The following is a 21,625-nucleotide window of genomic DNA, read 5'->3' on the forward strand; positions in this document are numbered from 1 at the left end:
CAAAACCCCCCACATAGTTTAGCAGATCTTCTCTGACAGACAGCTGGTATAGCTACAGAAAATCTAATGAGCAGAAAAGACTTTTTTTGCTAAAGGGTGTTTTGTCCAGGTGATCAGCTCAAGCTAGTACGTGTCTGAACTGGGAGAGAACTTCCTGCTTATGAAAACAAACCAACCAGAAATATCTGGTCCATTGGGAATATATTCAGTTTAGTAAAGCGTTTAGTGAGCAACCACGTACACAAAAAGGTTTTGAACTTTCTGAGAAAGGCCTCAGAGAACTTAAAGCAAGGATAACTGAGCACCATTAGAGAGCTGAACATGACAGTCCTTCAGAAAAGCAGCTCCAGCCTGGAATAACGCGATGCCCAGATACCACAACGCTGAACCAGCTGGAACAAAAGACTGTAAGAAGGGAGCAGGAACTACATCAGTGGTGATCGGTGCTGCTCGAAAGACTACAAAGAAGCATAAAAAGCTAAAAAAGTGCCCTTAGAGTGGAAGTAACAGAAGCAGCCAAAAAAGCTATTAAAACAGCACTTTAAGATTAAACTCATTTACCCAAAACCAAGTTCAGGCCCATTCAGAGGATGAGCAGTGCGGCAACTCCCAGATCAAAGCCTTGATCCAGATACTATGAAATGCAACAGAAAATCTGCATATGCAATAAGCCCATTTAGGGACTGTGTTAGTAAGTTTTCTCAGTATGGTAACAGCCTTGTTGATAAGGCAATGCAACTCAATTGTTTTGTTGCAATAGAATTTAGACTGCATACTCCACTAAACAGTAAAACTAGGAGAAAAAATAATATAGGACCAGATTCATTACATAGCAGTAAATGTTATATGTGAAAGTTACTCTAAAAATAAGGGAGATTACATGCACACAAAAATTAAACCACTTTTGTTTTTCTATAGTGTTTTCAGTCTTAGTTTTGTTCAATAACAACATACCTAATGATTGAGGTCTAGCTGATTATCAAGAAACCAAGTGAAATATGTTAAAAAGCAACAAACAGTTCACTTTCTCTACACAAAGGTTTTCTTGCCATTCAAATTCATATTTTTCAATGGCTTTATACAAGGAATTATAGTTGAGGTTTTTCCCTCATCTTTTAGACATACCTCAACTATTATCATGAATTAATGAACACACATACAGTGAAATATGGGTAAATCCAAAGAGATTAAAAAAAAAATCACCATGAGGTTGGTCAAAAACTGGAACACGTGTTCAGACAGGCTGTGGAACCACTGCCTAAGGAGATATTCAAAATGTGAGTGGACAAAGACCTGAGCAGCCTGACCTGAGAAGGCCCTGTTGCAAGCCAGGACTAGGTGACCTCCCAACTTAAACCATTTTGCTAGTTTATTTTTATTTCCTCCCCTTTCTTTCGTTAAAATTCAATGGTCAAGCTAAACTAAGAGAGGTCCTTGCTCTTCAGTTTGGGGACAATGCACATATATGGTGAGCACCAGATATTGGCAGCCTCACGCACTGCTGTAAGTGCTCCTTCTCGTGGAGCAACAGTCCTGGAAGCAGCTCCACACAAGGAAGCATCTAAAACCAACAGATCGGGGAGTGAAGCCTCAGACTGGAACAGTGCTTAGAGTGCAGGTGGCTGTAAGATTAAAACTATCAAAACTGACTGTAGTATCTGAAATAGAGGTGAAGGTCTTGAAATATCTCCCTTGACTGCTGCACAAGTTCTATTTTAATGCTTTCCTAAATGGGCTGGCGATGTCCTGGCACTGATAACTCTTAGTAACCACGAATTTACTGACCTTTTTTCTGCGCAAGTCCCACCACCCAGAGCTGTAGGTGGAATTTTGTGCATTCTTTCAATTTCTTTGACATCGCCTTCTGCTGCTGCATGAGCTGCATTTGCCTATTGCTTAATAATTGCCATTAAAGAGATATAATATAAAAAGTAACACAAGAAAGCAGACACCCTCTCATTCCCTTGAATTTAAACCTTATGGGATATAGATACACAGAAGTGTTTATCCAGATCATTCAGGAAGGGTATTTTTTGGTGCCATAATTGGGTATAGTTTTTCAGAATACATCTTCTTTTGGTTCATTCAAAGAGCGAATGACCAGGCTTCCACCTTTCCAAGTAAAAAGCACCCAAAAGCTGGCTGTACATTTGAGCAAGCATAATAACAACTGACAGAAGTCATTTCACCTGAACGCTCATCCAGCTAACCTGTATATTTCAGGAGCAGAAAAATGACATCTTGGATATATTGAGCCTCTTCTTCACCCCTAAAATGCATTATGGTATTGTATGTCCATGTCTTTGCTGGACCAGCTTGTGACCTCTACCATTACAAATTACAGTGCAAAAGTTGAAATCCTATCCCACTTGCTTCCAAATCTCGCAGTAAATGCTGTTTATTTCATACAGAAGTATTCTATCAGATATGAACAGGATTACTTCTTACCAATCACAGTTAAAGCAGAAATTAGTTGAATTCTAGTTCCATTCATTTTCACATCTAATGTTATAGGTATAGTTTCCCAGTGAGAAAGCAGAAAACAAAAAAAATAATACAATGTGGCCTCCACACACCATATCTATAGGAAGTGAAATCTAGAAAATAAGATCAACATCTAAGAACACATAAACATATTACAATGCTTTAAGACATATATTTTTGTTTCCAAGGCTGCCTCATAACCACAGTTATCCACATCACTCCATTCTATACTTCAGGAAAAAAAAAAAAAAAAAAAGGATAAGACAGCACACAGAGAAGCTCTTTCTTTTTGTTACTTAAAGAGCAGCCAGAGAGGGCACTGCATTGTAGGGAGACAGTAGCTCCTCCCCCCTCCAACACTACCCCGCCTGGCATGGTCTCCGGATCACAAGACAAGGCAGTCGACAGGCAGGTCCAGTGTGCAGATGCCAAGCTGCCTCCAGCCCTAACAGAGGAATACATGTATCTGGGAAGAAACTGTATCTGCAGGCAGGGAAGTTTTCAAACAACCCTCTACGTCCCTGTGTGTTTTGGAGGGTTTGTCAGTTTGGGCAAAGCCCAGAGCAACAGCAGTGTAGGAGCGTGAGCCGGGGGTCGAGTTGATATACAGACCCATTAACGAATACAAGAGCTCTTCCTTATTAAGCAACGTGAAATTGCCTGTATTTTCTATGATTTGAAGAAAAAAGAGCAGCAAAGCTTTCTGGCTTCATTGCATCTTGCAAAGGAGTCAGAAGCCATCTCTCCAAGGATGCCGTTGTGGTGGAAGGGGGGGTGGGGACAGAGGGAGCAAAGAAATCCTCAGATCTGCCCCAAGTTGGGGGACGGGGGGGTGGCAGGAGTGCACTGAACCAAAGCTCTTGTTTTCCTTACCTAGCAGCTGACTGCCTGGCAGGAAGGGAGGGAGGCTGGTAGACAAGGAGATTTACATTCTTGAAGTTGAAGCAAGCAAACAAAGCATGCTATTAAAAACCCCTACATTCTTCAGCAGGCACTCGTTTGGCTGGACTTCTGCTAATAGTGCTGTGTTTATTCTTGCACAGTGAATAAATTAAGCCACTGTTAAATGCTGTGAGCTCATGAACTCACACAAGAGACAAGATAATTTCATCCAGCTTGCAGGAGAACAAACTTCATCCCAAAAAGCATCAATATTTAACGTGACCTGTACAAAACTCACACTAGCTGCAACCTACCCATCAGACAGGACTTCTTCCTCTATGCCACTCCCTGACCTCAGTTGCAGTGTTGACAATATCTAAATATTAACTTGCCTGAATAGATAAAATTCCAGTGGCCAAAACTAGTCACAAGAACCAGCCCTGCAACCAGTTCTGAATCAGTCCTGTCCCTCAGAAGACATCTCAGCCAGGTTGAAACTCCTCACATTTTGGTCACACCCTGGGCACCATGCACCATTACTCCAATGAAGTGTTCAATTAGTCCTGACCCCAACAGAAATACCTCACACACTGGCTCAGCTCAAACATGAAACATAGTCTAGAGCCTTCCAACCCACAGTCACTGCTCTATTTCCTCAGCCAAGTTTCCAGGCTGTGATGCTGAAGCTGTAGTGTCGAGGGGTCCAAGTGTGCTCTGCTGAATGTCAGGACATATCTAATACAAGCATCCCCATCCAAAACCTTACTGGAAGCATCAATACTCAGAACTCTGCAAGTTTGTTTGAGCCTTAATTAGCTTTTTCCAAGTAACTAGGAAACCAGCACTCAAAGTAGATGTATAGCACATATGTTCCAGGAACTGCTACTCTTAAGAAATTATTTGATAAACTAGTATCAATTATCAGTTTACAGGACTTGTATAGCAAGAAATTGACACCTACATTTTGGCCTCAGTTACTCTAGTATAAACATAAACCCTACACCACCAGCTCATTCAGATTTACAAGACTACGTGAGATCAGATGCAAACCCTCAACGGACGAAGGCTCAACTTACCATGACAGTCATAACCTGTAATATATCCTGCAGTCCGTATACAGTCAAAGCTACTCCCTGAGCTGGTAACCATCTGTGTGTGCCTGCCCTGTGTCCAAGCAAAACAAGGAAAATCCTTGTACTTGTAATAGAGGAGAAGAAAAAGGCTGATTAAGAAAAGGGAGCCATGGAGTTCACCGAGGCAAGCAGTTCTGTGTTTCTTCAACAAATCAGAGCTACTCTTTATATGCATAGCTGAAGGAACTTCCTCCTTCTCGAACAGCAACTAGCATGGTGGCACAGAGCCTTGGCTACACCTACAGAGAATATCCTCTCAGTCAAAAATAGCCTAGCTAAAGCATCTCCCCCCGCTGCTGACTCCCAGGTACCTGAACTGCAGCCCATTCACAAATACTGTTTGTCGTGGTGGTGCCCACAGAGGCCTCAAAACTGCTGCCTTCCTGCCAGCAGAATCAGAGAGGGAATCGGCTACCTCATTCTACAGGCACCTCTTAAACACAGCTTTCCCAAATAATATGTTTATTTGGCAGCAATTCACACTTCAGGCTCAAACAAGCTGTTGGTTCCTTTATCTGTTTGATGTCTGTGTGCTGTGTTTGGTGTGAGGGAGGGGAATGGGAGTATATACATGTTTCAGTTTATTGAACAATAGTGACAGGCAGGATGCAAATAATAAAGAAAAATTGCAATCACCAGCTAGTGAGTAAACTGTTCCTTTCTCAATACTGCATGTAAATTAGCATCAGTCATCACATGTGACCGCTGAGGTCACTTCTCTAGAGCACCAGTTAAGCCCAGTGAAGAAATGCCCCTTCTAGCACCAGCCAGAGCGTGCAGGGAGAGCACACCGTTACCACCTCAGGAACCTCAAGGACACAGCTGCATCCTGCGTCCAGCCCCGCACTGGCTCACAGAGAGGCTGGGAGCACCCACAGACAGCACAGGCAACGTGACAAGAAGGCATCACTTCCACCTCCTACCTGCATCTGACCTTGCTGCACCACAGCAGGGACCTACATATGGCCACCAGCAGTCTGGTGGTTAACTCCTCTCTGGCTAGACGACGAGACGCACACCTTGATGCAATACAGCGACAAGATAATGCCCAGTATAGATATCTCAGACCACGCTGCACCTCAGAATCCCAAAATAGGTCTCTCGTGCGCCTCACTTGCTGAGGAACAATCAGGTTAGGTGACCAAGGAAGCACATGCACCCTTTTTTCAAAGGGCAGGCAAGCTGCCTTCAGATAGGCAGGGACCAAAACCAGAACCGTATCTTGCGGCACCAACCTTCTCTGCAATATCAGATGAAATGTTGCAGGTGCTGCTTGGAATCTGCACTCTCTTGCATCGCTTATTTTCACTGTGCAAAGCCCAGGAGTTGGCAAAATCGTAACTGTTTCCCACAAGGGTCCCTGTGAATGAAGAAGAGGAAAAGCACTTGGCTGTTTAGGGGTTCAAGCAACAAGTGATCATTATTGGCTACTATCGATGTGATAGTCTGCTGAAAGCTGGTTTTAAAGGTAAAAACTGTCACATCACAAATTTCTACACCAAACAGATTGACTATAGAAAAGTCGCTTTCAGTGATCTAGACTGACTCCTGCAGATGACCTCTCTGAGCTCAAGGACAGACTAAAGCCCACAGAAGGTAGCTCCCACCACTTCTCATACCTGCAGGAACAGGTTATTTGCTGGTCAGCTCTAATCTGCAAAAGCCTAAGCATGCCTACACATTTTTCTGCTGCTTAAAAGTTGTCAATAAAACACAAGAAATATGTGACAAACAAAATGAAGCTGTTCTCCTTAACCAAAGAAAGTATTAGCTTTCCTGATCCCAGCTATCCTTGATTTTCTCCTTCTATCTGAAGCTAAAATCTTCTGTGCAAAGAATACACCATAAGTGCTAGGGTCCATGATTCTTACTGTGTAAGCTCTCCTGAAAAATGCTCCTCTGTCCTATTAAAAGCAGCCTCTGTCTCAGGCTTGGTAAGATTTTTACCTACTTTGCACAAAAGTGAAGCTGAAGGAGTTAATCTGTATGGCTGCTGCTGCCTGGGAGATGCAAGCCAAGTCTCTGTTTCTCTTGCTCCATCCTTCTGAGAAAGGGAATCCTCCTCGAAAGGGAATATTCCCTTCTCCTCCTTTTGTCTCCCATGGTTTAAGTGATTCAAGGCCTACCACTACAAAATAGTTAATTTCATGACTCTCAGTTCTATAAATTTGCCATTTAAAACCCTACCGCGTTGCATGTGAGAATATCAGTTGCCACTGATAATGGATTCCCAAGACCTCATACAGAGAACAGATTGAAATACAACTCTGACTGTATCTGGAAAACAAAAGAAATGCTTCTCAAATACAGAGATAACATATTTTTATGATATCGTATTATATGTATATATTAAAAATTTCATTGAGCTTCCTGCTGTACATTAAATACAAACACACAGAATATACTGAACACAAAAACTGTTCCCAAACTAATGGGCAGTTGTGAAACTACACTGAGAATGCTAAGGCAGGTGTACTAAAGCCAGGAGCCTTTAGTAGACTTTTTTTTGTGTATGTGTGAAGTAGAAATGTAGCATGTTATGCCCACAGCAGACGTCAAAGGAGGAAGACTCCGAAGAAAGGATAACAGTAGAAACTGATAAAAGGCATGAAATTTTAATCTATGCACCCAAAGCTCAGCTACAAGAAAAGCAAAGCATCAACAAGAACAATGCAACCCTTTAGCTTACCATGGATTGTAACAATGAAATCTTGTCTGATGAGAAGAAAGGTGCCAAATCAAATACATCCCCTTTTATTTGCACTAATGCAGACTTACACTAAAAGTTCCATATTAGGAGATGGGCTCTGCCCTGAAGTACAGTTCCTCTGTCCTGCTGGCAGGTACCACCAGATCCGAATTTACCAACAAGTAAGGTTTGAAGGTTGGGACAACTCTTGACCCTGAATTGCTGGTCACCTGCTTTTTCATTTCTCCCCCTCCATTGCATTTTTTTTTTCTTCTGTGGTTCTTGTAAATTTATTCTTCTTATATAGCTCTTTTATGCAAAATATTCTATGATTTGCATTATACTATTTTAACTCTTCTGCTGTATTCCCTGATTAGTACTTTCAAGTAATTTTCCTTTTCAAAATAAATAATTTCAAAACTTTTGCATGTTTGTTAGGCAGGTGGGGTTTGGGTTTTTTTTGGAACTTCCTCTTTAAACCCTCTTGTTGTTAGCACCTGTCTGTGTATTAACAGACCACTCCACGGGCACAAGCAATCTGCCAACAACTTGCCAGAGCAGTTCCTCCTCCTAAAGTCCTCGAGCCCTTAAACTAAGCTACGAGCTGTTTGAAACAGGCAATACTTGGATCATTTTTGGTTTGCTCAATAGCTCAAGGACCTGCCCTAGGTAAGCCTCCTCAACATACAGCAGTAAAAATCTAGAATAATAATGAATTAAGAGAGATCAGTTTCCTGTGATTTGTCCAGTGTAGCCTTGAGTGACCTACGGCAACAGATAAATGAATAGAGAGGCACTATCACTTTAAAATGAGAGTGCTGCAAAACTTTGCATGCACATTTGCCAGCCTGCTTTTCCCCAGAAGCTTCAGTGACTGCATTGTTTAGCAGAAAGGGCAAAGATACACAGTATTTCACTGAATATTATCAGTTATTACTTCCACTAATATAGATCCAGTAGAACCTGTGTTTTCAGAGTACTTGTGTTTTCATTGGATGAGGAGCTTTACAAACACGCAGTAAGATGCAGCTCCCTCCTGGAAAGGTCAAAAGCAGCTGGACGCGAAGGTTTCACTGACCATCAGAAGAGCTCTAACATGAAACTGTGAAGTGATTCTGGGGCCATTGAGCTGCTTAACAAATTGGGGTCATGGGGATAAGTTATTTCTACAGAGGGTAAAGAGAAGGCTCTTTAACCCATACTCTGCACTACGTGGCCTGTGAATCAGTGTGGCAATTCTCAAATACCTCATCTACTTGATGAGACTTCCAGAAGAAAAGCAGGAAGGGAGAATCGTCCACCAGTGCCTCCGACTGCTCCAGGCAGAGGGAAGAGCAGCCACCACCACCACTGACTCCATTTCTTTCTGCTGAAGGTCTCAAGGGGGTAGGAAAGGAGATGGAAGAAGCAACACCACAGAAACAGTCTAAATAAACAACTGGGGTTTCTTAAGCTGGTGAAGGGTCTAGAGCAAAAGTCCTATGAGGAGTGGCTGAGGGAACAGAGGTTGCTTAGTCAAGAGAAAAGAAGGCTGAGGCGAGATCATGTCTCTCCCTACAACTACCTGAAAGGAGGTTGTAGCAAGGTGGGTGGTTGTTCTCTTCTCCTATGTAAGTGACCCTGCTAAGGTCCTCCAAGGAGAGGTCCACATACCAACCACCCGAGCAGCAGGTAGGGCTTCCAGGGGTGTCCTGTCAAGACTATGACAGTGGTCTGATTGCTGCCCTCATGTCTCTTTGCAGAGGAAAGAAAAAAAACAAACAAACAAACAAACAAACAAAACCACCCCACAGTACATCACACTGGTATGTTTTGGGCAAGACTTCTCTCCCCACCCTTTCGTTTTTGTCAGAACACTTTCACATTTTCAGATAGATGATGTTCACTCAGCAGAAAATTCAGTGTTCACACTGATATCTGGGCCTCAAAACGACCAGTTCTTATTGAAATCTGAAACAGGAATGCTGCTCGTTTACTTTGGGACTGGTCGGGCAAGGTGAAGGGTTAGCAGTAACCCCCTCGCACTGAAGGCATACAACTGTGAAGCCGAAACGCTGACCTCCCCTTCCGGGACCTCCTGCAGATTTTCCTTATGGCCACAGGCCCATCAGGTTAACACTCCCAGGGTCTGTTAACTCCTCTGTAAAACGCATGCAAGAATTTGTTCAACGCACTACCATACTGTGGGTAGAGGTGCATGAACTTTCACTCATTGGTTATTTAACAAGCAACTGGGGAGAAGTTGGGCTGGGTTTTCTTTTGGTTGTTTTTGTTTGTTTGTTTTACAGAGTTTTAGATGGTTTTGTATGTGGCTCCAGGCAAGCAAAATTTGGCAAGGTTTACCAAAATGTGATCCATACTTTGGATGTATTTAATGATATTAAATATTGAAGCCATGGACTTTAAAATCTTTCCTGCCTTCTCTGGTTCGATCAATATAAAATGAATAATATTAAGCACAAGATAAGAAAAAGCCATCTCCAAATCTCTACAGCCCTGTGATGAAGGCACCCTCCTCACAACAGAAATGTCTAACTTCAATTACAAATTCTGAATAAAGCAGTGTGTTACAAATGCACGTTCCTGGCATTTCAGATGAATGCCATATAATGAAGATGGATACAAATCTTCCTCATTTGTACTGCTTTTAAATGACAATTAAATTCCCTTGTGAATCTATCCTCTTTGCTTTCTGTATTAAAATGGAAAAAATAAGATGAGATTTACTTAGGTCAAACAAAAACTTCAAACTTGCCTAAAATAAAATTACTAATATACTTTACATTGTCAAGAAATATGGGCATCAGAATGACCAAATCTTCTGTTTCTTTTTTTAGAAAAAGAATTAAAAAAATTATCTGCACTACTATAAGTGATAGTTTGGAACATGTTTTAAAAGCTTCTGATATAAAAACATTACCTGAAAAATCAGATTTTTGCTTGCAGATACTATCTGCTTCTACATGTTTAACATATATTCACTCTCTAGTAGTATCATATATTCTGTATTTCAGCAGCTTAAAAGGCTGTAATACATTCCTGACAACTGGAGCAGGCTCAGATTATCAAGCCTTTATCCAAAATTAGCCATAGTATTTATAGTTTTATCATTAATATCTTTGTAATTTGCAGACAGGTTCCCAGAAACACTTTTCCTACCACTACAAAGAAAAACATAATAGATTGAGTTTTTCTTTTTCTTCCATAATGCTAAGAGTGCTTAACATGCACAGATAAAAAAATGATGAATTGATATCCCTGTGTTGGGCTTGAATGAGCTCTCCTCCATAAATAAACTTTAATGCAGTCGTATCACTGTTGAGACAACTCAACAATGAGGCTACTAGGCAAAGACTGAGGCTTCAGGCACACAAATAAGCTCCATGAGCTTGTGCTGCAGCCTCTCTCATTGGGGAGAAATTACCTTACGCTTTCAGCAATGTAAGAGCATGCCCTTTGACCACTGACATGCTACAAGGCTGTAGAGTTTGGATGACTTGCTCATGTGTGCATGACCTGAGGAGATTTCAGGATCGAGTCACCCTTGTTGTGTCAGATTTCCACTGTAGTATCATGCAAGTCATCTCTTCCAGCCCATGCTTTGGATTCCCAGTTGTAAAATGCTCACAGAAACAATCACAAGACACTCAAATACCATGGGCTAAAGGCTACTAAACAGATATCTGAGCATCTAGAAAGCACTCAACTTCTTGTTTCTGTTTATAAGTAAAGACTGGCAACCAGTTATAAACATATGATGATGTCAGAAAGCAGAGCCTGTTCAATTACTGAGTCTTGGAAGCATTCACAGGATGGCTGTAAAGGACCAGAGCCTAGCTGGCAAGCAAAAGCAGAGGAAAAATTAAATCCTTCACTAGGATATATGGGAGAAACAAGCAGACACGAAAACAAACAAAAATAAACCGGGAAGGTTTCAAGAAACTTCTTTTTTAGTTTTTCTTAAAGTGTGATGACAAACCTCCAAAGGGGAAGCTGGCTTCTTTTTTCAGCTGTATCCAGTAAACAAGCAACCATGTACAGTATAATCAATCATCCTTGTTTGTAAGTCTCGACAGGACACGAGCACTTCTCTGCAGGACGAACTAGTTTAGTAACCAACTATGTCAACGAGAGTGACTCAGCATCCCATCTTCATCAACTGTCTGAATAACAATGTGTCTGCAACTCTGAAATCTACTGGGGAGACTTTTGGGTTGGTTTTTTTTTTTTTTTTTAGATTCAAGAGTTACTTCCCAAGACCACTACCTTCAAAAGCTGAGTCCAAAAAATGTTAATTTGCTAGGGTATCATAGCTTGAGTCATATCACTTAGAACTCCAGGATCTCAATAACTGAGCATCAAAATTGCACACAGAAGCATTATCCTCTCATCAGACTATCAGTTCTTTGTTTCCACACCAAAACAGTGGAGTCATAAGAATGCCTTGTCAATAGCACATGATTGGATATACTATAGAACATGAGTATAAATAAACAGAAAAAATATATCAAGGAAAAAAATTATTACATAGTGTTCACTAAGTTTAAACATCTTTTCCTTCATGTCTCCTTTATTTACCTGCTCTAAGGGGCAACGTCTGGTAAAACCGCAGGTGCTTTGCCTCTTATTTCACCATTACCCCAAAGCAGTCCATTTTAAGTTCTATATCCTAATCCACTTTCTTAGGAACAAACCAGACTAACCCTCTGTGTTATTAAACCACTTTTTTCACCCTAAAATACAGAAGAAAACCCATACACTCCTTTGTTTTCAACATAAACATTGCCCTTACATTGAAACCATGACAAAACATGTGCTGCTACATGAAATAAAGTATTTACGGGCTAGATTGTATCCATGACAATTCTGACTTCTGCACAAATTTGGGATCTGGTCCTCTGGTATCACTAAGATGCCCTAGAAATGAGCCATCAAATCATATGAATTTCCTCCTATGCAGGCAGATAAGAAGATGGTATAGAAGTACTGCATTAGCTTTTAAACCATGTGAGGTACAGTCTGTGAGAGACAGAAGCAAACGTTTCAGCATTGGATCTCTTTCCATCATAGTAGTTCTTATAGGTTCCCCTCATACCAGGCAAGGACTATTAGCAACCAGACAGGTTACCATTTCAGTGTAAATCAAACCAGTTTAAATGCTAGCACATCATGATGTTCCTGCCTAGCCTGGAAAAAAAAAAAAAAAAAAATACAGAGGAAGTTTTTCTCGGCTTTCTGACAAGCTCATTGGCTATAACACAATATCTGATGCTATAACCTCTACTGTTGGCTCTCTCCCTTTGCCTCTGACATCAGTTCAGCATAGTACTTCCCAGAGGTTTCCAGGTGAGAGCCCCTAATCTTGGCCACAGTAGGTAGTTGTCTTTTTCCTTTGCACACTGTGCTTCCATTGCATATTATTCTGAACCTCAAAGATTTTACTGTTTTTTTAATATTTCCACACTGGATTTGTATTTGATATCTAATGCATTAGAACTGAGGACACAATCTGATAAATAAAAATATTCTCAGATTTCAACAGGAAGCAAATGGACACGTCAACAGGAGTTCAGTCTGCTGGCAACCTTACGGTAACCCTACAGAGCCCTCAGATCTCTACGTCACTACACCAGGCTGACATCCTGGGTTGGGTTGACCTTTACAAGATCTAATCAGGCTAAAATGAGAGCAAATAAAAAATGCAGTGGAGAGAAGAGTGTAAACTGTTTCATGAGTTACCAACAGGCTCCCTAGATCTTTCATTTAAAAAGTATTACCTCTCCCAGCTGCTTGTGCTGCCCCTCACCTGGAAGTTAGCTCTGAATTAATCAAAAGATGGTTTTTCTTGGAGGAAGTTAAGAAGTGCTCACATGAACCATCCACACCAGCAGAGCTGCCACGGAGACAAACAATGTGTAGGCGTAGTGACGCCCCTCACAAATACAACAAATTCAAACATAATTAATTCTCATTCCTTCTAAATTAGTTTAGATGAAAAGGTCTATTGTATCAGAAAAAAAATTAGCAGAATTGCTCAGATACCATTCTCCTCCTCAGGCAAAAAAACCAAACATATATCTGTATGCCCACCAAGGTTACAGAAGTCAGGACCTTCCTCATACAGTAAGAGCCACACATGATCCGTCACCTTCTCTATTAATTTTCAGTTCTTCCAAGTGGTGACCCTGTCACGTACTTCATTACACTTGGAAATACGTGGTTGTGGAAGCACTGCAGAGGGAGGATACAGTCTTTGGCATGTTAAGCAAACACAGCATAAAACAGATTTAAACATGAGCAACCAAAGGGAATCTTCTACATTCTTCTACACTCCAAGCCAATATAGTCTCCTTTCCTGATCCTTCTTTTTATAACAGCCTCACTGCTATTTATTGTCTTGAAAAAGAAAAAAGATGTAAACCTCAAATCTCAACATATTCAACATATTCAGACATCAAGTTATCCAAAACCTGCCAAGCAATTCTGTGCAGTGAGTTTGGTTTTTATTATTTACAGTACTGAAGGACTGATCCATCACTTTAACATACTGTGAAATATATTTTTTTTCTGTACATTGAAGCTAAGTCTTTAGTAAAACACAACTCTGGAGCACAGTCAGGCTCTTCTCCTAGTTCCTTTGTCTCTATTTTCTGTATGATTTTTTAAAACATACTTTGCATTATCAATTTAGCACATTAATGTAATAACTAACTTTAAACCTCTCCTCTTCAGGTAAGTGTCAAGAATTAAAACACACTCTGAAATATCACAAATTAAGATCAGCCTTTCAAAGCTGTATTCAGGGCTTTTCCAAAACTCTTAATTGCCACCCACACTGGTAGACTTTGCACAAAAGTGTACAGAGCAGCAGAAGGAGTCTTGTCTTTCCCTCTCGTTAGGATTGGTGTGATGCAAGGTGCACCTTCAATCCTGCAGCCCATATAGATAAGGAAATGTGGTTATAAGGTAACTACTTCATAAAACAGCATCCCATGTCAAATCTGAAGACAAACCTGCCAGTAGCAACCCCCAGGATTTAATATTCTGCTGTTGCAACACTATCCTCACTCCCACTTGTCTAACTCATGAAAATTCCTCACACCTTTTTTGCTGGGTCTTCTCCTAGCCAGTCTCCGCACACACTAGATTGTACATTGTTTAACCTCTAGCTTGATCTCTGTATTTCAAGATTCAAGGTTTCTACAAGTGTTAAATTCAGATTTCTGAGGTTTGCTTAGGAATGAGGAATGACAGCAATTTCCTTTCAGGAGAAAGGAAGATGAAAGAACTTAGACAGCTTTCTGGTACATCAAGATGAGATACCTGAAAGGTTTTGTAGAAACATTTTGCTGGATCAGCAAAAGCTTTGTTGGATCCCCATCAGGAAAAAAGTGTGCAGAGCGTACGTTAAAATACAGCCATAGTTTTACCTTCCTGAGTTCTGAAGTCATCTTCAGCAAATTTATTGAAGTTGCCACACAACCCACAGGTCTTATTATAGTGCTTTTCCTGAAGGAGTATCTGAATATTCCCACTGATATCAATCTTCACCACAAAGCCATGCTCATCACTGGATATTTTATAATAGCCTGCCTCCTTCTCTATAAATATGCCATTGGAGGCAAAAGGTATGGAAACCCTGTGAAAAAACAAAAAACAGGAAATTCTCAGAATATGACACATACACACACAAAACATCAGGGCGATGGAGTACTTGTTCTCAAAGGTACCTTTTGTCTTGCTGCATCACATCTCCATCTAAAGAGAAGCGAAGATTGAAATATTCTCCAAGATACACAGAGAAACCAATTTTCTCCCCATCCTGGTAGTCACCTGAAGAGATAGGACATAAGCAAATATTGTCAGTTCTGGGACTCAGGGAGATAACAATACAATGTGTACTTAAAAATTATCATAAAACTTTTTTGAGAGTCATCCATAGATTTCATCCCACAGTTGTTTAACGTGAAATGGGTAGGTAGTCCCAGGATGAGGGCTGGCATCAACCCCTGGGAGTAATTATTAATGAATCTAAGAATATCTACCAGAAGACTTTGGTATGAAAGTAATATATTGTATTTTATATCATCTCTTGCCCGTCCCCAAGAATAACACTGCAGAAGCTTATACTGATTTAAGGGCATTTTGTCCTGCAGGATGGAATTTTTCTTACTAGGCAGACTTAGCTTAAAGGTAAAATCAGTTCTACAGAGTCATGTAGTTCCTGTGGTCAGCTTTAACATTCACAGTCCCATAGAAAGTTCAAAATTAAAATCATCTTGCTTTCCTTTTTAGAAGACCCAGTGGAATAAAATCTCCATTTCTTGAAAATGTAGTTATTTGTGAGCTATATTGCCAAGGGATATCAGAAGTCAAAGGGACAGAATTTCCTCAGAAGTATTTCTACTTAAAAAAAAAGCACCCCACCACATGAAAACAAGAGCCTTTTATGCAGTGATCCATCCTATCTGATATGGCAGAAATAGCAACTATTTGTCTTTTCTTCTCATCAATGGAACCCAGCACAAGTGTAAAGCCACATCCCTACAACATTTGTATTTGTTACTTCTTGTCATCATGCTCAGACTCACCTAAGAGTGTGAAGGAGCGCTTGTGACAGTCCCCGGCAAGAAGGTAACTGCAGTCCCCAGCAAAATTGTAGTAAGAACCATCAAAAGTTTTGATGTGATCATTTCCAAAAAGGCTGCAACGGGAAACTGATGACTCCTGAAGCAAAGAACCTGATGATCCTGGATATCAAAACACAACATAACTTGCAAACTTGTAAAACAGTAATTTTATAGTTCAGGAATTCACTTGCTGAAGTTTATCACCATTGATCATTGTACATCCTGGATCTTTAGCTCTAGCTTCTAGGTAGACTGTATGCCTGGTATGACAGTCCATAGGATTAAGCACAGATTTATTTTTTTTTATTATATGCATGAGTGAAATGGCTTTTCTTTTTTATTCCTACTGGCCCAAATCTTGCATAGGTAATTTCAGTCCTGATCCTTTGAGGCATGTCATTCATTCATTCATTCACACCTGCCTACAATCCCGTTAGAATCAAAAGGGCAGTAGCAAAGCCCTGTAGTTTATCCATCCAAACACCACTGACTCCAGAGAGCCTTTTTGACCCAACACAGTGCTTGCTGTAAGGTAAAAAGCCAAAAGGAGTAACTTTATTGATGTCTCCAGCATAATGAGAATATTGCCTGAGCCAGGACTGCAGTATTAGATGGGCAAAAAGGGTGGCATGTGGGGTATATGTATAGAGAAATCTCACAGAAGAAATAGTGAAAACATTATAGTTCCCAGATGTAAGAAAATAAACATGCTTTCCTACCTGATATTACAGTGTTCAGCAGTAGGCTTGTTAGCAGAACTGCCAAGAGGAGCATCTGTTAAAAAACAGAGTTTAGTCCGTTTCACAACAACTCTGTCATTTCTTTATAAAGTTAGTTTTGAGGTTCTACATTTCAGAAAGCCATAAACCATGCAGACTTTTGCAGTAATTCAGTTACCCACATTTATGCTCCTTTTAATAGGTAATCTAGGCGAATAACTACTCTTTGTTCCCATTTTCACTTCTCATTGCAGAGAAATGTGGGGTACCACAATGCAACCTAATGCACACACGTGTTCCAGTTTACCCAGGTTAATACACAGCACACACAAAGCTCTTCAATATTCAGTATTATTCAACAGGTAGCCTGACATGAAGAACCACACCACACTGGAGCAGCCAGTTTGGCTCCAGCAGAAGTCATCTCTGCGGCACAAGATTTGCATCCTGATCAAATATCAGCTAATTGGAAGAATATACAAGTTTTGCACCAGCCAACATTTTAACCACATGCTTATAATCCACTGATTTGAGGGTGATAATATGCTTGAGATAAGGGGCAAGAAGTAAAGGGAGGAAATTGTGCAGAGATTAGAGACCCAACATGAACACTTCCATTCACCAAAAGCAGTTTTAGCCTTACCTCCTGCTTTCTACAACCAGAACATCAGCCTTTGTTTTCCATACATGTATAAAATACCTCCTGTACTGCCAGGCTTTGAAAAATAATAATAGGATATGAGTGTCAAGCAGATGGTGAACTACAGACACATTCTGTGGCAAGACATTAGCAGCTAATGAATGAAAGCTGTAGGGAGCTACATTTAAGCGAGTTAATTTCAGTGACGATATAAGCAAATAGAGAGGCTTCAATATTCCATACTTTAATATTTTAATGCCAGGAGAACAGACACACTTTTCCCTAAAAATTTTCTCCAGGTAAAGACTAGAATACATTTTGCAAAGACAAATTATGATTTCAGTTTACAGACACACACTTCTTATTGATGTCAGTTATGCAGTTCCAGTTCACAGCTACATAAATAAATTCTGTGTTTGCCTTATTTACAAGAGACAGGAAAAGAAAAATTTCCTGAAATAAAGATCTATTATAAAACTCAGTCTAATATAATGCTGCAAATGGCTCTTACTGCTGCAAGAGAGTTAAGAAGTGGCAACTGCATGCAAAAGCAACTGCAAATAGCAAAGAAAACAACAGGTATTATTCTCAGATTACACACTTGCTAGTGCTTTTTCAGTGCATGCACTGTGTTATTATGAACAAATCAGATATTGCTTTTCTTTGTTAACCTTTCAGTTTAACAAAGCAGGCAAAGAAAAAAAAAGACAGGGTATAAAACCCTTTTCTTCAACTCTCTTCCACTTCCCACTTTGTTCTAAGCTGCAGACTTGAAGTTTCCCCCAATTTTAATACAGCAGGTGTGACTAATAAATTAGAATACAATCAAGTAAAATATGCCAGTATATAACCCTCTACAATTTTATCACTGACTTAATTAGAAATGAATGTACCTTCTTCTGCACGAGAGTCCTCTTGCACACGAACAAGAAACTCCTCCACTTCCCACCTGTAGCCTACACCACCATTGTTTCCCGTGTTCCTTCAGAAGGCAGGACTGGAATGGCTTTGGTCTGAAATCTCTTGTTTTTGTATAAGCCAGGAACTTTTGTTCATTTAAAAGGAAAGATAAAAACCAAACGTCACATCCGTCTTATTCTCAAGACAATAGACTAAATTGCTATCGTATAAATCAGGAGCCTTAATTGCCAGAAAACTACAATAAGAGGAAACAGTTTTTAAAACTTACATGACAGATAAGTCTTTGAAATATATTTTGCATGTGTATGTGTGACAAATCTCACTGGCTGAGCCAATAGGCAGCATATTTATTTGAAAGACTATTGTTGAAAAGGAATAGTAGGATGCTCCCTACCTAAGATCACAGAGTCATGTAGTATTTCTCCTGTGAACAACTGCTTTAAGGGAGAAAGCAAAAAAAAAAAAAAGTTCAGACAACATTTGAATGTTGTCATATTCTCTTAGGTCAATATATTTTTTGAATTTGCAAACATTTACAGAAGCAGCCTCTGGAACAACACACAGTAAAAAGTTAGTCACAAGCACACTTGTTTGGTGGGCACAAGCTTTACAGGAATATGTACAACACTGAGGAAAAAATGCATAGCAGATGAAATTTTTATTTTCAAATGTCTTGTGTTTTATATTTTCAACAGCTATTAGTAATAAAGGAGTTTGGAGGCAACACATTTCCCTGTAAATCATATTTTGCCATTACTTCACAGATACAGGTCCTCACTTAAAAACAAGAAAAACAATGCAAACCAATAAAAATATGCCTCCTGGGAGTCCCCAGCAGGCACGTCCGTCTTGTACACCAGCAATTCTGAGAATGAAGGGAGTACAATTCCTGTACAGAGTTCTTGGGAAAAACAAAAACACATTTTAAAAAAACTCCACATCGTAATATCAACACTTCGTCCTGTAGGCAATTTCCCTTATGATTTCTACAGATCAGGCTGACACTTGCAGAATGATCACAGATTACTTTTGAGACAATTTAGGTGATGAGTCTGTTTAAGTTGAGGAGCTACAATTAGTATAAAATAATAGTTAGCCGTATCTAATTTGCACAAACTGTTCATGACATCTACATGTTAAAATGCTCGAGTGCCGTGCTACAGCTCTATGTGAAAAAATAGAGAACAAAATTTTTAAATTAATTCTGCCATCAGTATCTTCTCAGCTAGATGCTCCTGCCTTTTCTCCAGCATCAGTAAGTTTTGCCTCACTCCCATTCACAGCAATGCAAGCCTCACACCTGACAGCAGCTGGGAAGGCTCTGAGAAACACACAAGAAAATGCTCTACATTGGCAGAAACCTGGTGTCCACCACAGTGTCAGCCTCTAGCGTGGGGCAAATCTGGCAATCCCTGCTGCTACAATAAAGTGCCAGTAAAGGGCAATAATGTACCTCCCCAGCTTCTGTCCAAAGTGTTCCTTTGCATTTGTGAAGGAGTAAAATCTAAGGGGGGGGGGGGAAGAATGCAAGTTGAAGCTTTTAAAAAAAAGTTTCTTTAGCATTTTTGCATTAAAGAATGCAACAGCAAAAGCTCTAGACAGAGGAACCAGTAAGTATGGAGGCTCTGACAATGGTAACATCAGCAGGCCAGGGTTTTACTCAGTCTAAACCTGACAGAGTTACAAACCTTTCACATGAAACTACGTCCAAGGCAGAGGCTACCTCTGAACAACAAGCAGAAATAGAACAACAGCAGAGATAATAGGCAAGATGCCTCTTGTTTTTCTCTTAGTCTGACTTCTGCTTCTAGTTTTGGATGAAGACAGAGGAATAGCTTTGATGGGGAATCATTCTCTCCTCTTGGCTCCAGCCTGTCAACTGGACCTGCCAACTCGCAGGATGTCCTTCATACCTTCCAGAGGCTGGGCATTAGCAATCACAAGATGTTCTCAAAAAATTTTATTGCAGGAGTCTCAGTATTATTCATGATATGCAGAGTAAGATCTCCTGTCGCCACAGTCTTTTGACATCATCTCAGTTTTAATCCTTTCAGTGCTTGAGTCCCCAGTAAGTCCCCAGTAACTTCTTGAAAATCTAAATCTAGCAGGTAACTTTGCTTCATGCTTTTTTTCTTGGCATATAAGATTGAGTGAGAAACCCTTAAAATATTCTTTTAAAACAGAATCATTGCTGAGTTTGTTCCTTAGCAATTTCTTTATTGTTTTTATAAAAGGAGCCAGTTCTTCAACAATACAGGATTGTTTAGTCTGTAACCATGATGGATGGCTGACGTCTTCCTTTATTAGCTTTTGTGCCGCTGCCTTCACACCCTGACAAGCTTTATCTGGAGCACCAGCAAGGGAAGGAGGGAGCAGAGAGGAGCAGACTGCAGGCAGGCAGGTTACTAAATTAGAACTGAGCATCTGAAGTCCACAGGCACTCATCTCCATGATCAGAGCCTTGGTCTACACCAGAGGACATCCTGTGCCTTGTGCTGCCAGTGTTTACTAGATGGTTCAGATAAGTTGGACATCGTGACACCTCTTCAGCATCTTCAGTGCCTTGGGGGACACAACAAAGAAAATTAATTGAGATTGCCGCCCCCCCCAAAGAAGAAACTTCCCCTTTCCCTCTTGGCTCTGTTTTCTTTCCCCCAAAAAAGGAAATGGTAATTAAAGAGTGCATTTATTGTATTGGAGCAATGGACGCTCTCAGCCAAAGTTTAGTGATGCTTGCGTAGATCTGACATGTAATACAAATAATACATCTGACACGCAGAAGGAAACACATAAAGGAGTATGTACTGTTACTGGAAAGCCCCCTATAGCCAGTTCCTGGAACAGAATAAGAAGGATTTCTAAGAAAAATTACCCATAATACTGTTTTTCATTGCTTTGTTCAAGTACTAGGTTGCATGCAAGTCCAGTGTTTCCTAACAGTTATGTGATAATACGTACTGAGGCATCAGACAGCATACGACGTTTGTCATCAAGTTTGTTTCACAAATACATATGCAAAGTGCATGTATTATGAAATCTGCAATGCTGAGTATAGGAGGAGAGTAATGAAACATATAGTGCCTGAGCAATGAAAACCATCCAAAATGTCTTGATGTAGGTAAAGTGGAAAACTAAAGGTTAGCAATACAGTTAGGAACTGGCAAATTAGATTAGGCTGTGGAAGCAACACAGGATGCCACTTTAAGACTATTGAAAGATGCAAGCATCTGCTGTAAGAGAAGTTCATCCTACTTAAGAAAAATATACCAATGAGGTTCAGTAACAAATTGTTCTTCAAAAGGGCTTTTTTTAACAGGGAAACAAGCCAATTTAGGATGTCAACACATAGATCTTAGAGGCAACTAATCTGAAAATTTCAGCCTGATTCTGGCCCTCTGATAAGCATGTTAAGTTGAAGTACCCTATTCTAGACAAAGTTTGCTTCCATAAGCATCACTTAATTTCTGCAAGCAAAGGCACTGATTGATTTTCTGAGGTCTAAAAAGGATCTTTAGCATCTTATGCAA

The 21,625-nt window shown here is 40.2% G+C and overlaps 1 protein-coding gene across 1 annotated transcript in view; it reads right to left on the reverse strand.

Annotated features, from left to right (window-relative positions):
* Positions 1–18,094, reverse strand: part of VWF (von Willebrand factor) — a 133,521-nt gene extending 115,427 nt beyond the window's left edge. The window contains exons 1-6 of the mRNA XM_009869457.1: positions 18,071–18,094; positions 16,538–16,592; positions 15,780–15,938; positions 14,919–15,021; positions 14,619–14,827; positions 5,735–5,859 (exon numbers count right to left, since the gene is read on the reverse strand). Coding sequence (XP_009867759.1) covers positions 5,735–5,859; positions 14,619–14,827; positions 14,919–15,021; positions 15,780–15,938; positions 16,538–16,592 — 651 coding nt within the window. The 5' untranslated portion in view covers positions 18,071–18,094. The remainder of the gene's footprint in view (positions 1–5,734; positions 5,860–14,618; positions 14,828–14,918; positions 15,022–15,779; positions 15,939–16,537; positions 16,593–18,070) is intronic.
* Positions 18,095–21,625: the final 3,531 nt, after the last annotated feature.

This window comes from Apaloderma vittatum, unplaced genomic scaffold (assembly GCF_000703405.1).
Source record: "Apaloderma vittatum isolate BGI_N311 unplaced genomic scaffold, ASM70340v1 scaffold1895, whole genome shotgun sequence".
In the NCBI taxonomy this organism is placed as follows: domain Eukaryota; kingdom Metazoa; phylum Chordata; class Aves; order Trogoniformes; family Trogonidae; genus Apaloderma; species Apaloderma vittatum.